Below are 20,341 nucleotides of genomic sequence, written 5' to 3' on the forward strand. Positions count from 1 at the left end.
CCGTGTCATGCAGTCTATTCTTTGTGCGTAACCGATGCTTGAATCATTTCTAATGATCTGAATAGTTTTGTGCGGTTGACTCTTGCACTGCAAAGGTCTATACTGTACCTTTTCCGTGTGTGAGGGATGTTGGCAGTCGTGACTCTTATCTGGTACGTTCTGCCTCTTACTGACGCTTAAAAAACATGTTCACTATCTAAGTGCCAAGATGATTGACCCCGTCAATGCTTTTCTAGAAGCAGATCCGGTAGGTGAGTTTGCATTCTTCGTTTACTTTGATCATGTTGCATGTCTTGTACGGAAAAATACAATTCACTTTGTAAAGGTATATTTATTTAAAATTGAGGCAAAATATTAATATTAACAAAGTTTTGTAAGAAATAAAAAACATTGTACAAAAATTTTATTTTTCAACTTTCATAATTTAACAGAGCTCACTTTCTACACCCAATCATACTTTTATCAAAAGTACTAGAAATGTTTTTGCAGCATTTAAAACAGGCAGAAATCAATCACCCTAATCTGGGTTTTTAAAATTATACTATAATACAAACATAATTTATGTTTATTTTAACAAACTTACACATCCTAAAAAAGATGCAGTTTTAAACATTCCTGCATTTCTGCTCTTGAGAAGTCAAGGAAAATAGTTGGAAGTAAACAGCGCCAGCAGGAAATCTTGATCGCTTCATGATGCAGCTGAATGGCCAAGCTGTATAAAGATCGACGTCATCAGGAAGCCTGGTGGACATCACGTAAACTTATATGTAAGATAGTTAAGGAGAAAACAGTTTCAATCAGAAATTCCAGTTCACACAACAAAATATCGTTCACCTTTTGAAAAAAAAACTGAGTCAAGACTAGCATATTATAGGTCAACATTGTTTACATCAAATTTGCTTTCACTAACATCAAGTTGCGCTCCAAAGAGGGGCAAACGCCAGAATAACAACTGCGAAGTTCGCCAATGTTGGATTCTTTCTAAGATTCAGGTTAATACATTGCAGCACTTAAAGTATATACATTACTTTTAAGACAAAATTAGTTGCCCAAATCAGGTCAGAATTAGTACAGTTCAGACAGACATAAAATATTGTAGAGACGAAATCCAATTAACTATTGAGTGACAAGTCATGACCACTTTTACAATAGCCCTTTATGCCCAATCACACGTCAAGAAAGCTGCCAACACACGATATGGCACAGCAGGGACAAAAATGTAGTCCTGCACTTGAAATGTGCTGTTTTTCTAACCACATACAGCAAAATCAAGTGCGACCATACTTCTATGATGGCTCACACCAACGGAGGCATCGTGTTCATGAATGCTAGAAGTAAATGCAATGTTGGTTAACATCAAACCAGTATATTTCGTATGTATTTTGCTATGCTGTACCAAGGGAAATATGAGAGTGGACACCACATCCCATCAAATTAAGGGGAAAATTTCCAAGAAAGTGGCGCATTAGTTCCAATGCGCCTCTTTTCTTGCATCACACCTGCCCCACGTAATGACACCATGGTTGCGTCATATTTACAATACGGTGCACCATGGCGGTTGTTAGGACAATAGAGTCAAAAAATGTTGCCCTATTGTGGCGCTTTGCTGCAGTAGTGTCAAGAAGTTTGATGCTAGTGCAGCAAAGCACAAGGAGGCCCACTGATTAAAATGGGTGTGTCATTTTAACGCCTGCTCTGAGCAGGCTTTAAAAATGACGGAAAAAATGGCACAGTGAAATGTAAATTTCACTGCACCATTTTTTCAGGACTACGTGCATCAGAAAGACCCCCTTGCACATATACTGTGCCTGGTGCAGGCATAATGTGGGGCAAGGGTTAACAAATTAGCGCAAGGCAAGCATTGAACCACTTTGTAAATACATCGTGGGAGAAAGGCCTCCTTAATGCCACCTTAGTGTGAAAAAAAAAAAAATCCGTTGGGCAGCGCAAGGGGCTTGTAGATATGCCCCTAAGTGCTTTATAAAGGCACTAAGCAAGTGAGATATTTGGCGATCAAAACAAACGAGGACTGAGATACCTAACTAAAGACGGCTAACCCATTTCCCCTGAGCAGAGGACCTTGTAAGCTCAATTTAGAACAGGCACCTCACATGCGTGAGTCTAAACGGCGCTCGTGTCTGAACACTAGCCTAAAACCAATAAATAACAGATAATATGCTTTTGTGACAACTTGAAGAAGCCGTACTGCCTTTCTACTGGTCTGCTTCGTTTACAAACCTAGATAAACAGATAGTTGAAACGTCTTTTTAACAACTAGCATTTATAACTACAATCCTGTACTGGCACTCTGTTTATAAGTAAGCACTAGATAGGCAAAATTTGGGCGGGTGGAGGGGATTGCAAACAGTTTATCTGGGCAGCTTGGAATAGATGAAAATGAAGTCTTTGTAACCTTACAGGATTTTATTTAGTACTACTGGCACTGAATTTTCTGTTCACGCCACTAAGACTCAGTATAAACTCAGTGACAATGTGCATCCAGATCTTGAAGGACAAATCTAGCAAGAAAAAAAAGATTAAAAGACAAGCCAGATTTTTACTCTGGTGCGGTATAAGAGATACTCTGCTTAACCAATTTCACAGCACTTTCTAGAGAAAATAAGGGGTTAAAAAGGGGTTATAAAAGCAGGTTCAAATTGAAATGACTGTATCCCAGGACATTATCTGATCCAGTCTGCTCAGGAAAGGGCATTAAGCATCCAGTAGCATGGGTACATAGACTGTCACTTGGCTGTTTCTGACTAAGGCAATGTCAAAATAAGCATTTCGGAAAAGCAAGCCCTTCAAAGCCAGAGTAAGGTTTATTATCCACTCTACAGCAGTTCTGAATCTTGCCAACACATGAAGCGCATCATCTGGAGTTCTGCAGCTCCTGCTCGTCAAAAACACTGACCTAGAAAAGATGGTGTCCAGGACACAGCAGACGAGAAATTGTCCATGTTTTATTAACCACGTAAGGATCTGTTTTGACAAACTGGAATAGAAGTGGTCCACATCAGCAAGAGGTACCATGCATGAATCCAAAAGTAAATAGACAAATGCTCTTCCTTATGCCAGTTTCTTTCATACGCTTTTCTGTACTGCACCACTCAAAACAGTCAGATTAAACTTCCAATGTAAACTTTACTACTAGATTTCCTTTATGAAGAGCAGCCTGCATTGCTGCTGCACGCATGCCAGGCAGCCATTAGTACAAGTTGTTGTACTTCCCTTTACTCTTCTGGCCAGCTTCTCCATATAGTCGGCCTGGCCTTCCAAGCATGCCCTACCTCAGTACCCGTTTTATTCATCAACTGCTTGGTCTGCTGATATACCTCGTGTGCCTTCAGGAGCCAATGCATAGACTTTACAGTGTTCACCAATAGGAGACACTAAATATTGTTGGAGTGCTCAGGCATCTCGCCTTTCATTATCATGATAGTGGCCTTCAACCACCCCCATTTTATCAAGGTCAGTATGGCAGTTTATGAAACAACTGGATAGTAATTGCCTTTATTTTTTCTATTTTTATAAACAATTGTATGTTCCTATAAAACCATAACTCAAAGTACACTGGTTGAAATTTATGTAATCCAAAAAAAAATTATCCTCTAATTAAGTTATTCCAACTGTGGGTGTCCGCTTCATGTCAACTCTGATACTCTTGATCCCATCTTGGATACTGCTGAACCAGTGATGATATCAGTGCACCTTCAAGATCATTAGTGGCAAATACATTTCAGACATACTTGTGCGTGCTGCTGTGATAACATGGCGCAGTACCTTGTTTCCCCAGAGAGTATGCATCAGAAGGCCTTCCAATACGCAGCTAAAGAGTTAGAAAGATGATTATTAGACGTTAGCTCTATTAGCATTTAGCAGGAAAAAAAAAGGCATACTCAACTCGCTATCAAGGATGTTTGAGAATCACATGCGACTAGAGCTGCTATAAAATGCATTTTAATGTAACGGGAACCCCTAATGCAAGGTACAAGTTGTGACAGACATTTTCTAACCACCAAGAGCACATATCTTTAGACAAAGTTCACGTATTAAATGTTTTGAATAAAGGATATGATTCATAGTCCAGTGTTTGAGTAAGTACTCCAGTTAAAACAAACTCTGCATTATGGACATCTGGAAATATAAAAGAAGAGGTTAAAAGATATGCATTCACTTATTCACAATTAAACAGAATTCAAGTACATTGGAAAATGAAATATACCTATATTCCTTGCAAAGTATTCTCGGCACAAGTGGAGGTCATTCTCACACGATATTAGGATGATCTCTGGTAAACCCTAGAAGTAAGAACTAACAGAGTTAGACAACAAACCAGACCGTAAAACAGGCACGAGCATTAAAGGGTGGTGATCGCTTGTTGTACCTACTTTGTTCTGTTTATGTTCCATAAGTTTGCGAATGGGAGGTTGCTTAGATAGCACCTTCCCTCCTGCACATTCCACAATTGCCTTCATTGTTGAAAGACTAGGACAAATACCAGGAGTGACGTAGAAATATTTTCCCTGATTAAAATAAAAACAGGAAAGTCAAAAAACAGGAAGGATTATTTATTTCATGCAATTTTCAAGACCCTTCGGAAAAGCTTGCCTTTATATTAAATGCAGCACTTAGGTTTATATGCAGATGGAAAGGGTGTCAAAAACGAAAAACTGCAAAGAACTTCGCTTGTTTACTAAGTTAGGCAAAAAGTGGGCTTGTCTATAATTGGGATCATTAAAGAGTCCTGTCTGCTTTCGTGTTCCACACCGCTGTATCACAGCAATAACACGTCTGCCCAGCTATGTACAAAGGGAAGCCCAGCCTTGCCTTTGCGGTAGAAGTGTGCTCCTCGACTCAGAAGTACAACTGCATTGGTTTAACATCTCGTGGGCAGCAGCTGTGTATGTGTATAAACACAATATTTCATTTTTAATCTTGAGCACCACTACCTCCCTAAAACGTTCAACTTACCTCCAGCCTATCGTGAAATCTCTTTTAGAAGCAATTAGGAGAACAATGCATGCCCCTAGTACTGCATTTAATTATCAAACATAATTGTCCAACACGTCCTTCTACTAAAAACATTAGTGCCAGGCTTCAGAAGCCCACTGCAGCTTGCAACACACACTGCCCCTGCTGCTAGTGATAGTAACAACACAGCTACTAACCATCACACTCGTGCAGGTATGACAATTCAGACTATTGCAGGTCCCCAAAGCTATACGAATGGCTTTGGCAGTAGGTAATAGAGTATTTTTAATGTATAACAAATTAATAATTAACTGTTGTGCTCATTTTTAAATTAGACAGGCAGTGCCACCTTGAGGCAGACTGTCACAAGTGCCGGTGTTGACATTTACGTGCTGGTAGCAAGCACCGGAAACCACTGGCCCAAATTAACCACTGGTTGCACTTCTTAAATCACTCAGAATTTTTAAACTATGCCTTTTATATGGTCTCAAAGTGAAATCAGTGTAGAGACAACCTACAAAAAGGCATTTTTTAATATCCATGTCTTGCACTGATGAAGCACCTAAGGAGTGACATTCTGGGATATCCATTTACAATCTCAATTAAAATCAGTTAGCAAACACACAATGTTGCCTATTAATCAGGATCTTCCTAGCCCCCTCACCAACGAATCTGACATACAGAAGCGCTGATCAATATGTTCACAAGTCAACCTTCCACTCATCACAAACATCTCCATGACGTTTGCCACATCGTCGATTTTCCAGGTATAGCAATGCATGCCCACTCCAACGCAAAAATACAATAAAAGCCCATTTCACACATTCATTAAACATAGTATACTATATTTAGAGAATCATTGCTTGTTATTCAAGGCTCTGACATCCAAGTAGTTGTGTACATTTTAAGGTTCTTAGTATCAGTTTAAAATAGAAATCGACTAAGGCTTCATTCAGTGCACTTATTTTCCAAGATGCTTTATTGCCAAGACTCTAATCCTTATTCAAAACCTATCTACTACTCTTAATAGATGGGACAGAAAATAGATCATTCACAGAGGGCAAAATACCGTAGCAAGTCCTTCTAATGAGAAACACATTTAAATCATAATCCTGGATGAGCAATAGGTTCTACAGCAAACCAGGACATATCCTTAGCAGAAGCAGATAGGGAAAATCAAACGTTCTGCCACAGTTCAGTATGAATTTGTCAGACAGACTCTCGGCTCAGCTCCTAAGGTCACTGGTAAAAGATATGCTGTTATTTTGTGCTACTGGTACTCTCGATGTTATTTTGTGCTACTGGTACTCTCGACATAAATATGAATTGTATTTCTTGCTCAAAACAACTGCCTAAGTGTCACCATTATATTAGCAATCACACCAGCGGACATTTAGTCATTTTTGTTTTACCCTCTCTGCCGGCACCCACTGAAACAGGAAGAGCTGCACCTTAACTGACTTATCTTGAGCTGCTTTTAGGTGGTTACAAACCAGTGTAATTGCAAGAGTCACACAATCTTTGAAATACATACCCAAACATCCATTATCAATTTAATGGTGTTGGTTTTCTGTAAATACACCTATCTTGTACATACATTTTCCTAAATGGGAATCATTTAGGCAAGTTTTGGCTCCAGCTCAATATTTGAATATAACAGCAAGCAAGACGTTTGTGCTGGGGTTATGTTAGAGGCAAGGCTTTATTTCACTTCAGTCAGCTATCTGAGAGAGATTATGCTCAGTGAGGCTTAACCCTTAACTTGAATGGTCTTCGTTTACCAACCTTTACACAACAAAGTAAAATATATTCGGGTATCTGCTGTACTAGCAACCATGAACAAGGAAAATGTTACTTACCAGTAGACATCTGCTTGTGGCAGGTAGTGCTTTAGATTCACATGCTATGCATAAGCTTGCCATCTAGGGTTCGGAGCAATACAACTTGTTTTTCTTCGAAGAAGCTTTTCAAGTCAAGAGATCGAGTGACTCCTCCTTTCGGTAATACTGCGCATGGGCATTGAGTCCTTTGTTAGATTGTTTCTCTGCAAGCAGGAGTGAAGTTGTGACAACAGACAGAAGAACAGAAAAGATGTCCATGCCATATATCTACATATGAACACTATTTACATATTAATAAATTGCAACGTCCACATGCGTCTGGGGAGGAGGAAGTTTGCATGTGAATCTACAGCACTAAATGCCATGAACAGATGCCTATTGGTATGTAACATTTTCCATTCAATGGCATTTGTAGCTGTAGATACTCATACTGTGCATAGACTGTAAAGCAGTCCCTCCATAAAGCGGTGGCTAGAGCGCAGAGTTTCAATTGATTGAAAGAGTGTTTTAAGTACAGATTGTCCAACATTTGCTTGTTGGCGTGCAGAGACATCTACACAATAATGTTTAGTAACTGTGTGTGGTGTGGACCATGTTGCTGCTTTGCAAATATCTGCGATAGGTATGTTACCTAAAAATGTCATAGATGCACCTTTTTTCCCTAGTGAAGTGTGCTTGATGTGGTACAGGTAATTGTCATGTGGCTTTACTATAGCAAGTTTTAATGCACTTGACTATCCATCTAGCTGTAGTTGCTTTAGATATATGCTCTCTTTTATGTGGCAAGGAGAAAGCCACAACGTTTTGTTTTCCCAAACTCTTTTTTTTACTACCTATATACAGGGAGTGCAGAATTATTAGGCAAGTTGTATTTTTGAGGATTAATTTTATTATTGAACAACAACCATGTTCTCAATGAACCCAAAAAACTCATTAATATCAAAGCTGAATATTTTTGGAAGTAGTTTTTAGTTTGTTTTTAGTTTTAGCTATGTTAGGGGGATATCTGTGTGTGCAGGTGACTATCACTGTGCATAATTATTAGGCAACTTAACAACAACAAAAATATATACCCATTTCAATTATTTATTATTACCAGTGAAACCAATATAACATCTCAACATTCACAAATATACATTTCTGACATTCAAAAACAAAACAAAAACAAATCAGTGACCAATATAGCCACCTTTCTTTGCAAGGACACTCAAAAGCCTGCCATCCATGGATTCTGTCAGTGTTTTGATCTGTTCACCATCAACATTGCGTGCAGCAGCAACCACAGCCTCCCAGACACTGTTCAGAGAGGTGTACTGTTTTCCCTCCTTGTAAATCTCACATTTGATGATGGACCACAGGTTCTCAATGGGGTTCAGATCAGGTGAACAAGGAGGCCATGTCATTAGATTTCCTTCTTTTATACCCTTTCTTGCCAGCCACGCTGTGGAGTACTTGGACGCGTGTGATGGAGCATTGTCCTGCATGAAAATCATGTTTTTCTTGAAGGATGCAGACTTCTTCCTGTACCACTGCTTGAAGAAGGTGTCTTCCAGGAACTGGCAGTAGGACTGGGAGTTGAGCTTGACTCCATCCTCAACCCGAAAAGGCCCCACAAGCTCATCTTTGATGATACCAGCCCAAACCAGTACTCCACCTCCACCTTGCTGGCGTCTGAGTCGGACTGGAGCTCTCTGCCCTTTACCAATCCAGCCACGGGCCCATCCATCTGGCCCATCAAGACTCACTCTCATTTCATCAGTCCATAAAACCTTAGAAAAATCAGTCTTGAGATATTTCTTGGCCCAGTCTTGACGTTTCAGCTTGTGTGTCTTGTTCAGTGGTGGTCGTCTTTCAGCCTTTCTTACCTTGGCCATGTCTCTGAGTATTGCACACCTTGTGCTTTTGGGCACTCCAGTGATGTTGCAGCTCTGAAATATGGCCAAACTGGTGGCAAGTGGCATCGTGGCAGCTGCACGCTTGACTTTTCTCAGTTCATGGGCAGTTATTTTGCGCCTTGGTTTTTCCACACGCTTCTTGCGACCCTGTTGACTATTTTGAATGAAACGCTTGATTGTTCGATGATCACGCTTCAGAAGCTTTGCAATTTTAAGAGTGCTGCATCCCTCTGCAAGATATCTCACTATTTTTGACTTTTCTGAGCCTGTCAAGTCCTTCTTTTGACCGATTTTGCCAAAGGAAAGGAAGTTGCCTAATAATTATGCACACCTGATATAGGGTGTTGATGTCATTAGACCACACCCCTTCTCATTACAGAGATGCACATCACCTAATATGCTTAATTGGTAGTAGGCTTTCGAGCCTATACAGCTTGGAGTAAGACAACATGCATAAAGAGGATGATGTGGTCAAAATACTCATTTGCCTAATAATTCTGCACTCCCTGTAATGCATAAGAGCCCTTTTAACATCCAGAGTATGTAGAGCTCTTTCTGCCACAGAATCTGGTTGTGGAAAGAAAACTGGTAATTCTATTGTCTGATTAATATGGAATTGTGAGACTATTTTTGGAAGGAATTTTGGATTTGTTATTAACACAATTTTTTCTTTATGAATTTGAAAGAAAGGATCTTCCACAGTTAAAGCTTGGAGCTCACCAATACCTTTAAGGGAAGTGATAGCGACAAAAAAATCTACTTTCCGTGACAGGAACTGTAGGGAACAGGAGTGAAGTTGCTCAAAAAAGGTGGAGCTATAAGCCTTGTGAGTACAATGTTAAGATTTCAAGATGGAGTTGGAGAAATTCTTGGTAGAATGATTCTTCGCAGTCCTTCCATAAACACTTTGATAACTGGAATTCTAAACACAGAAGTATGTCTTTGAGGATATGGCTGCTAAATGTAAACAAATGGATGTGTAAGCTAGATTTGTTTTTTGTGAATGTAGCAAATAACATATGTCTTGCACTGTTAGCTTGAAAGGGTCAATGTTTTGTGTTTGACAATAGCAAATGTTTCTATTTTGTCGCGTAACATTATCTAGTTGGGGGTTTGCATGCTTTTTTAAGAATATCCATACATTCCTGTGGTAATTGTAAAAAACCAAATTGTATGACCTCAGGAGCCATATCACTAGGTTTAGGGATTTGGGATTCGGATGTCTTATTAGATTGACCCATCTTTGTGTCAGAAGGAGTGGTCTCTTGGGAAGCTTTTGATGTAGAAAAACAGAGAGTTCTAAAAGTGTTGTGAACCATGGTTGACATGCCCATGTATGACCACCAGGATCATGTTGAGAGAAGACTGTTTGAGCTTCCGGACCAGAAAAAGCACGAGTGGGAGAGGGGCAAGGCGTAAGCAAATATCCCTGATCAACTCACCCGTACAGCATTGCCTTTGGATTGAGGGTGTGGGTACCTGGAGGCGAAGTTTTGGCATTTTTTGTTTTGACATGAGGCGAGTACGTCTATTGGAAGTGTTCCTCACTTTTGGAAGTACTGGTAAAGGACTTGTGGGTGAAGTTTCCACTCGTGGACTTGTTGCTGCATCCTGCTGAGCAGGTCTGCAAAGTGACTGTCTGTCCCTGGGTGATACTGTGCCACTATGTGAATGTGGTGATGAATTGCCCATTTCCATATTGCTTGTGCAAGATGGGACAGTTGATGTGATTGTGTCCCCCCCCGCCGTTTCTGAAGATAATACATGACAGTCATGTTTTCTGTACGTACCAACACTATCTTGTGTTGCAAATGTGCAAGGAACACTTTCACTGCTAGGAATACTGCTTGCAGTTCCAGGTAATTGATGTGGAAAGACCGCTGAGTGCTGTCCCCTATGCCCTGAACTTTGAGTTTGAGGAGATGAGCTCCCCAACCAGTGTTTGAGGCGTCTGTTGTGAGAGTGATCTGAGGTACAGGGTCTAAAAAGGGCCGCCCTTTCTTAAGATTTGTGGTGTTCCACCAATGCAGAGCGCAATAAATATGGCGGTCCAACAACACTAGATCTTCCATCTGACCCTGAGACTATTAACAAGAGAGACATTGTTGACGCATATGAAGTCTGGCATGAGGTACAATGGCAATACAAGATGCCATCATCCCTAACAATTTCATAGCAGTTCTTACTGTGTATGCTTGGTTCTCTGTTAATGTAGCAATCATTGTTTCAAAAGCCTGAACTCTGGCTGAGCAGAGAAACACTAGTCCTAATTGTGTGCTGGGGATAGCTCCTAGATAGGGCTGTATCTGAAGAGAGAGCAGATGAGAACTGAGGAAATTTATGGTGAACCCCAGGGAGTATAAGAGACTAATTGTGGTTCAAGTGCGGCTTTGACACTGTGTGAATGAATTGGCTTTGATGAGCCAATCGTCCAAATAAGGGAACACATGAATTTGCTGTCTTCTGAGATGTGCTGAGAATAGCGCGAGGCATTTTGTGAATATTCTAGGCGTGGTTGTGACTCCGAATGGTAACACTTGAATTAGTAATGTTTTCCTGCAACTACGTATCTTCGGTATTTGGGGTGTGCTGGATCAATGGGAATAAGAAAGTAAGCGTCTTTTAGGTCTAATGCTGTCATGAAGTTGCCTTCTTGTAGAAGGGGAATAACACCCTGAAGAGTGACCACATGGAAGTGTTCTGATAGGATGTAGTGGTTTAAGGGTCCGAGATCTAATACTGGTGTGCAAGACCCGTCTTTTTTTTATATTAGGAAATACAGGGAGTAGACTTCGGTTCCCTGGTATTGTAATGGTACTGGTTCTAAAGCCCCTTTGCGAAGAAGAGAATGTACTTCCTTTTTGAGCAGAGTGAGATGATCTTGTTAGAGTTTGTGAGTCCGAGGGGGTATATTTGGTAGAGTGGAAGTGAGCTCCCGACAGTAACCATTTTTGGATAGTATGAAGTACCCATTGATCTGTGGTAGTTTGAGACCACTGCGGTAAAAATGTTGTAACCTTCTCCCTACTGGAGTGGTGTGAGTTGGTAGGTTTTGGTGGAAGTCATTGCCTAGTGGTGGATGAGGAGCCTTTAGACGTAGATGGCTTTCCTCTTCCCTTGTTACTGTTGTCTCTATAGGAAACTCTAAAATAACCTCTAGTGTATTGAGAGGTGGGCTATGTTTGAGAGGAAGAATGTTCTTGAAATGATGACCGAAAGGCCCTTTCAAATCCTGTGCAACGAAAAGTACCCAGTGTGTGCTGGCTTGGAGTGATCCATAGTTTTGGCAGTTTGACTGTCTTTATTTAATTTCTCAAGTGTGGTATCCACTTGAGACCCAAATAAATGTTCTTCATCAAAGGGCATGTTCAAAGTTGCCTGTTGTACCTCTGGTTTAAAGCCTAAGCACCTGAGCCAGGCATGTCGCCTAGTGATGACGCTGGTGTTAACACTGTGTGCTGCTGTATCAGCAGCATTGAGCGCACATCTAATGGAATAGTTTGTCCCTCAGCTATAATTTCTATCCCCCTTCTAAGATGTTCCTCCGGGAGGTATTGTAAAGCTCCTCCATGGCATCCCAGTGAGCTCTATTATACCGGGATAACAACGCCTGTTCATTAGCAATCCACCAGTGATGGGCTGCTTGAACTGCCACTCTTTTGCATGTTGCATCTAATGTTGTGCTTTCCTTATCAGGAGGAGGTGTGTCTCTCCTGTTGATTAGCCCTTTTGCGAGCAGTGGAGGCAACAACAGTGTCTGGAGGGATGTGTGCTTTTATAAATAAAGGGTCAGTGGGTACAGCCTTGTATTTTTTATCCTCCCTGGGAGTGATAACCCATGGTCTAACAGGCTCTTTAAATATTTTGCGTGCCTGAGCATGCCTGGAAGCATTGGAAAGAATCGACTCTCCTTATGTATTGCGCCAAGGGTATCAAATAAGAAATCCTCTTCTATTGGATCTGTGTACATATGTACATTGTGATATGCTGCTGCCCAGCTATAACCTGTTGATATGAGGTGGAATCCTCAGGTGGTGATGGTCTAGCTGGGGAGAGATCAAGATCATTAGATGTAATAGGATCCTGATCATATGCATCCCATGGGTACTGATCATCTAATGTATCCACTAAATCATGAGCCCCACCACGTGCTGAATTGGGTGGTGTGAACCCCAAAGGAGGAGGGAGATGTTGGCGGAGGATTATGTTGTGGAGAAGTAGGTGGAGAGGGTTGAGTAAGGAAAAGGAGTCTTTTCTTTTGTAATCTTTTTTGGAGGTGGAGAGGAATCAAGAGCTTCTTGGAAAGTCAGTTTCCTTTTTAAAGGGGGAGGAGGTGATGTTATAATCCGCCCTGATCCCTCTTGAATTTGAAGTCAGCGCTGACAAGCGTCCATAACTTCCAAAATTGATTCAACCGGTGAAGAGGTGGTGGTTAGAGACTGTCCAGGATTGCTGAAAGTCTAAGATTTTTTTGTTCTGAAGTCTTTTGTGCCTGGGGTATTTTAGTGCTGAAACTGTGGATGGATGTTTTTTTCTTTTTTGGTGCCGGAGTGGTCAGTACTGAAGTAGTTGGGACTGCAGCACTAGGTATCATCCGAGTTGAAGCAGAGTTGCTGGAGGTCGGTGCAGAAGATTTCTCTTTGGCTTTTTTCAGTGCTGAGCCGGAAGGTGGGGCATCCAAATGAGTTTCTCGTGTCCGACCATGGCTGGAAGGCAGTGCCTGACCGGTGACCTCTTTTGATGTTGTTTTGGTCAATGGTGAAGGGCTCTTTTTACTCACGGTTTGTGCCGAATGCAACAATTGACTCTCGATGTCAGACTGTACATCAGAGTCAGTCTTGAATGGAGAAGGCCTTCTCCTGCTCCAACTCTTCTTGTGCATGCTCGTCGCCGAAGATGTCAAGTGTCTCATCTGGAGTTTGAGACGTCATTTCCATCAGACGAGCTCATTAATCTCCAAGTGTCTTTTTTGACCAAAAGGAATGGCACACTTTGCAGGTCTGCGATTTGTTGTTTTGGGAGGGGGAGGGAAGGGGGGTGGTAGATGGGACAAATCACACACCTGGTCTGGTGGTGGTCGGTGTGCGGAAATTTACCTGGTGGTGGTCGTGTGCGGAAATTTTGAGTGGCATCAAGGGCAAAACCAAAATGGGATCCGTTCCATACTTAGATGCCACGTGGAATATGTAGGCCCGAAGAGGGCCAGAGAGGGCCACGTCTGCCCCAAAGGGCTGAAATTCAATTCCGGGTGGAAAATGGAACCGAAAGAGTAAGTATGGGAGAAGACACAAACAAAACAATAACGACAATGATAGAAAGATGGAATGAATACTGTTTTGGACTGTATCGAGCCGAGAAATCAGAACGAGAGGAACTCGCGTCCGAACCCGACGCAAAGAGAAACAATCTAACAAAGGAGTTGATGCCCATGTGCAGTATTACTGAAGAGTAGTCACTTGATCTTGTGACTCAAAAAAGCTTTTTCGAAGAAAAACAAATTGTATTACTCCGAACCAGACACTAGATGGCTAGCTTTTGCACAGCAGCTCTATCTACAGCTACACATGCCAGTGAACATGTTATTTCACAAGCCTATATTTACACCTAAAAATCTCTCAGCCTTGGCTATAACATTTTACTATTACATGCATTGTGAAATGTGCAAACAGCTTGCATCTCATAGATTTGTAAACAAAAGGTAGATTTAGTAAGACGAGTCACCATTAGTTTTTTTTTTTTTTTTTTTTTAATATTACCCGGTGGATGCCCCCCCAGGTAAGATCACATTTCTCATTAAAAAATATGAAAAAGTACCTTAAAAAGGGGAGTGATACGAGCCTTCTTTAAAGATTCCTCCAGGCTAAAGGAAAACAGCACCTCTGCTTCAGCATCTCGAAGAATGAAGTTTTGCTCCTCTAGAGGAATACAAAAAAAAAAAAAAAACACATTCATTTCACTAATATGCAATTACAACAGAAAAAGTTTAAAAGAATTTCGCATTCTCTCCTTAACAGATTTTGGAGGGTCAAACTGGAAATATGCTATGTTGCATTGTACTTGGAAATCTCTGATAGTGACTAGTAAGGTTTTATAGTCTAACTTTCAGTTCTGATTTGCGGCAGTACACCTAAGAAATAAAAACAATTTATCAAGCAGCCTGGAAAATAGATATTAACCAGAAGAATATGGTTCCTGCAGTTCTAAAGCTTTATGTTCATAGATGAATATGCCTTAGTCACTTTGCAATACAGATCTGGGAGTTCAATATACATTTATATATTAGTAGTAAAGTCGGACTTCCATTAAACTAAACAGAAAACATTTGCTTTAATGAACCATTCACCAGATTAGAAAAAACGGAGTCCAAACAACGAGGTGAAATCAGACTGAACTTTCCTCGGCATAAGGCTACATTATGTCAAATTTTCTATAACACATGTGTAGAAGGAGAAAATGTCTAAAGCTTTCGTCTGTGGAGGAGAGACCATCGCATTGAATGTATGAAAGGTACCAAAGCTTGAGCAATGTAGTTACAGATTAATTTTTTCCACATTAACCTGCTTGAATAGGGTAGCCAGCAGTACAAAATAAATAACAGACCGCATTTTAATTATGGTATACAACAAAGGATGATCAACGCTATAATATCCTCATGAAGCATAAACAAGAGGCATACATCAGCCAAACAGATTAACAAGGTCGTCTTTCCTGCGAGTGTCTCTTAATGCTACTGTATCCAAGCAGTAATGCTTCACAAGTGTGTGGCTGCTTTTACATACTCCAGCTTTGCAAATGTCAGCTAGATGGCCCCTGACAAACAAGTCTACAGTTGCTAATTCACTCCTAGTGGAATTAACTGAGATAGGTTTTCAGTGAATGCCCAGCTTTGAAATGGCAGACGTTATGCATCTAGTTATTCCATTTGGATTTAAGCCATTCCTTTTTTGGTGGCCTGTAGATCACAAATAATTGGTCTCATCTTCTGACTTTGTTTTGTCTAGATAACATTATATATCATTGAATATCCAAGGAATAAAGTTATTTCAGACACAGTTGAAGGGTTTTGAAAATAAGTTTTAATAATGACAGTCCTATTCATTTGAATATAGGTTGGCATCTTTGGAATAAACTTGTTGGTTCTGTTGACCACTTTTTTTTTTATTTTTTTTATAGAAATGGCCTTTTAATAGCAAATGCTATGATGCCAGAAACACTCTCCCTGTTAGATTTAACAATAGTGGTGTCTTCCAAGTAATATGTTATAGGATTGCCCTATGTATCAGTTCAAATAACGTGGTAATCAATTGGCTAAGTCATATAAAGGAGACAGGCATCTCATAGGTGGAAATGTCCTGAAAAGAACTTTAATGAACTGTTTAATGATTCTGAAAGCCAATAAGGAGGTAAAATCCTAAGAGCAAAGAAATATTGGTACAGCCAAGCAAATATTGATAGAGGCATAGCTAATTTTAAATAGATACAGAAGACAGTTCAGACATGACAGGATGCAACCTTTGAAAGGGTACTAAATGCATAATGTTTAATTGTTTAACATGCGTTAGCTGGGCGCTGAATACCTTGGGAGTTTGTGGAATACATATTCCTGAAAATCTCAGATGTTCAGACGCCATTATGTAAAATGTTGAGATACTGGATTGTGATGAAAGATCTGGCCCTTACCATTGAACAGCAAATTATGCTGACTGTCTGGATGAGTGCATGGAGATTCTGGCAGTTGCAGATAGTTGGTGAACAAATAATGATGAGGCCATGCCAGTTCTACGAGGCTCAGTTTGCATGGTTCTTTCTAGATCACTTGTGGTATGAGAAGACACATTGGAAAAGTGTATGTAAAGATTGACAATCACATCAAAGCTTTGATCGTATCGATCCTGGGTAACACTACTTGAATGCACAGAATCTGCATTTCTATGCTCGTCGGTGTCACAAATAAATCAAACGCCAGAAGGGCCCACTAATGAAAGATCCTCCCCGCTCTTTGGTCAACAACCACTCATGGCTGACGTCTGTAGTCCTGCTGAATGCATACAACTATGCATTGGCTACTGCTGGTAGGTGCTCTGCTGTCAGTGGATGATGCTTCAACTGATGGCCAAATATTGACACTTCTAAAAACACCAGCAACTGCGTCACCTTGTCTGTTGATGGAGAACATCACAGTTGTGTTGTCTTTCCTTACAGGCACTGAACAGTTGCTCAACTGCAGAAGGAAAGATCACAAAGAGACTTGGACAGCTTTTTGATGCAGGAGTTGAGGTCAAGTTGACTTTCTGCAATCAACAAAAGATCCCTGGCTTCCAATTCCTGCAGTGGATAGCACCACTGATCTAGAGAAGCATCGCTCGTCATAACAAATTAGGCAGTTCCAGGTGGAAAGCTAATACCTCAGTCATTTTCAATGGTTTTAGCAAGTACTGATCTGATTCTGGACAATCTGGATTAATTCTTCCACTGATCCAAGCTCCAGAAACCACTGGGACGCCAATTCATCTTTTAAAGGGTCACATTTTGAGTCTGCATTAAGGGACTAGAAGGATGTATGCCAACATCATTTCTAAGAGTGAATGAAGTGACTGAAATGTTTGAACTGTAATTGTTTTCTGTCCTTGGATCTGTGTAGAAAAGGCTTGTCACTGTTGGATTATTTCTTGAGACGGGATAGCTTTCCGGTTAGCTGTGTCCAAACTCTCTCAGAAACTGTATCCGTTTAGGTTTCATTTGAGACTTGATGCTGTGGGAGAGGCCAATACACTGAAAGAGATCCAAACGTTCAGCAGCTGACATCTTTGTTTCCTTCAACGATTTGCCTTTGATGAGCAGGTTTATCCAAGTACGAGGCCTGCAAGTTGTTGCGGTCCAAAAAGGTCTTACAAGACCATTACAGGGAAATGCAAAGACAGAAGTTCGATGACAACAGATATCTTCAAGTGCCAGGATGTTGTGGAGGAAGAGTTCCACGAGGCCTCAGCAGCTTCAGAAGAGGCCTTTTCCATCAAGAGCTTCGACTCAGAGCCAGAGGCAGATCTTATATCCCTGTCCTGCCACCTAATAGACATTCATCTACATCTGAACATTGCCATGGTTCACAACAGGCCATGGTTGGCACTGAAAATCTGATGCGGATGCCCCACCCTCAGACTCAACACCGAAACAAAAGCCTAGGTCAACCACCTCGGTGCCTGGCCACCCAACTCCATCTTCACTTCAGTGACAAAAGATTTGGCGTAACCAGGTTCGCTGAAACATAAAACCACTTTTAGCTCTGAAAATTCCCAGACCAGCCCTGAAATCTGACACCAGTGCTTCAGTCAAACCGATTCTCTATAAATGCAGAAGAAGTTTGATACCCATCAGAAGCAGATACATATACAGCCACATATGCTTATTAAATAAAAATAATGCCAACAAGCACTAAGCATGAATGATAGCCTATGAAAGTGGTAGACTTGGACCCATGTGACTTTTTTATGTACCTCAAAATCCTTTAGCAGGTCAAGCCTAAAGCTGTATGTGAGGAAAGTGCTTTGAAATTGGACACCTTTGCCACTAGGTCCCCTTGACGGCTCTGGAGGACTTTGAAGTCCAAAGTCCCTAATTTTCAGGGTTTCTGAAGCAGCTCTTCGGGGTCACTTCTAAGGCTCCCCAGGACCTCAAAGCATACTCAAAGGCCAGGCCACCTTCAATGCACTCTTGCAGTTTGTTGTGCCCCTTTAACCACAAAGAAGGTTTAACCACTGACCCTTGGAGTCTCTTGGAGTTTTTCTGTTCCTTGGTACATGAGGGAGCAGGTCCAGTCCTTTAGGGCTATTCTCTGGTCAAGGCAAGCAGGGTCCAGACCTCTTCTGATCTTTTGCAGGCCAGAAAATATTATGGGAGGGTTGCTTGGAATGCCATGTTTATTGTTGGCACCAGCCAGTCGCGTCAGTGGGGGTGACTTAAGGACCCGTCCTAACCCAGGGATAAAAAGTTCCCATGAGCAACCCTACCTACATTTTCTACAGTCCAGTTTACCCCACTGTACACAATCCGAAAGTGCACCTTGCTGCTAAAATTCAAGCTGGAGGAACCTTTTGTTTCTTGTGCATGGCCTGTGTTCCCACACAGAGATTACACCAGGGAAATTATTTGTCTCCTCCAATGTGGTCACTCAAAACCAGTTCTGGGGATAGTTTTCTTCCCACTGGGTTCTGAGCCAACCAGGTTATTGTGGGTCGTGGAGATAAAGATCTTCACTTCTGGTCTCTCCTTACATTACACTGTGAATTGGCTGCCCTCACTTCTGTGCCTTTCCAGTTCATGAAGTTCATATCTCTGGTTTCCCTTTTGAATACTGGTCATTTTGCTGTCATTGTGTTTATCAAAATGTACGTATTTATCCAATTTGGTTTGTGATTTTTATTGTTTGGTGTTTTTACTTACAGTTTTTGTGTACTGTATACTTAATAACTGCCCTACGTTAAGCCTCTGCTCTGTGCCATACCCACCAGCTGGTTGAGCACAGGGTAATTTAATGAATTAGAGAAATCATTCAACCAAGTTAGTGTCATTATTCCTTTGAGGTGGGCTATTGCCCACCCTAGAATATCAAGTCTCTTACGAGAACCTTTAAAATCCAGTGTTGGATTTTGGGCTGAAAAGATGCAGAACGCAGCAATCCCCGATGCCACAGCATAGCTGGCAAAACCCAGTAGAAGTCACATTAAGAGCACCAACAATTATTACAGCTGATACTTCTCTCTTTCTCTTGTCGGTGAGTGCTTACCTCTTGTCCTCGGGTAAAAACTGAGTATATTAGGCCAAGTCTGCCCATACTTGCCAGTCACAGCGTCTTACTATGGCTAACGCATCCTGCTGCTTAGGTGGAAATTCTTTTCCAGAGCTATCCTTTTCTCACCCTTCTTTATCAGGAGGAGCAGTGCACAGGGAAAAGGGATTGCAGGATTTGCACTGAGTGTCTATGTCCACAGAATCAAACAAGCACCCTGCTGGAGACAAAAGCAGGGGTTTGCAAGATTTTAGTGCTGCATTGCCATCCACGATGGGAAATCGCCCTGATCTATCATCTAGGGAAGTCATATTAAGCTACTTGTGAGCTTCGGCTGGTATTTATATTGGTGGTCTTCATAATATTCTGCACACAATCGATCATAAACCCTGTGAAGATACGTTCTTGATAACATCTACTTACTTGTTATGACTGGTGTCCTTTTGGTTCAGATTCTTCCGCCTCTACATTGTTCTGATATATAAAATGTAGCAGAGCTGTGCTGGTGGTGTACTAAAAGGACCCCCACCATGAGATTCTCCCTCTGCGTCAAACAACTTCTTTGGACTGAAAGCTGACACATTAAGTTGAAATGTATCCTGCGTTTTTAACAGGCTTACCATCTGGGTTGGCATGTTGTTCTTATAGAGGCAAAGGAAGCAATGGAGTTCTAATTGAGGAATTTTGTCAACAGTACTAGTGCCATCAACTAGATAGAGGAGCGAAAGTTGGTGGTTTGCCATCAATAGTGAGATCCTGCTGGACAAAGGAATGGCTGTATACTGGCTGGGTGTTCAAATGTTTATTTTTTTTGCCGAAAAGGAGACTTCAAGGACACATTGCTC

At 41.2% G+C, this 20,341-nt stretch overlaps 1 protein-coding gene across 2 annotated transcripts in view; it reads right to left on the bottom strand.

Annotated features, from left to right (window-relative positions):
- Window positions 1-619: 619 nt before the first annotated feature.
- PAXIP1 (PAX interacting protein 1) overlaps window positions 620-20,341 on the bottom strand; it is a 188,256-nt gene continuing 168,534 nt past the window's right edge. Inside the window, exons 17-21 of one of the 2 annotated variants that reach the window (XM_069211133.1) lie at window positions 14,525-14,625; window positions 4,392-4,526; window positions 4,226-4,301; window positions 4,073-4,137; window positions 620-763 (exon numbers count right to left, since the gene is read on the bottom strand). In XM_069211133.1, the coding sequence (XP_069067234.1) occupies window positions 752-763; window positions 4,073-4,137; window positions 4,226-4,301; window positions 4,392-4,526; window positions 14,525-14,625 (389 nt within the window). In that variant the 3' untranslated portion in view covers window positions 620-751. Of the gene's footprint in view, window positions 764-4,072; window positions 4,138-4,225; window positions 4,302-4,391; window positions 4,527-14,524; window positions 14,626-19,517; window positions 19,717-20,341 lie in introns of those variants that run through there. The other variant, XM_069211134.1, reaches the window with a different exon arrangement.

This window comes from Pleurodeles waltl, chromosome 10 (genome assembly GCF_031143425.1).
Source record: "Pleurodeles waltl isolate 20211129_DDA chromosome 10, aPleWal1.hap1.20221129, whole genome shotgun sequence".
NCBI lineage: Eukaryota > Metazoa > Chordata > Amphibia > Caudata > Salamandridae > Pleurodeles > Pleurodeles waltl.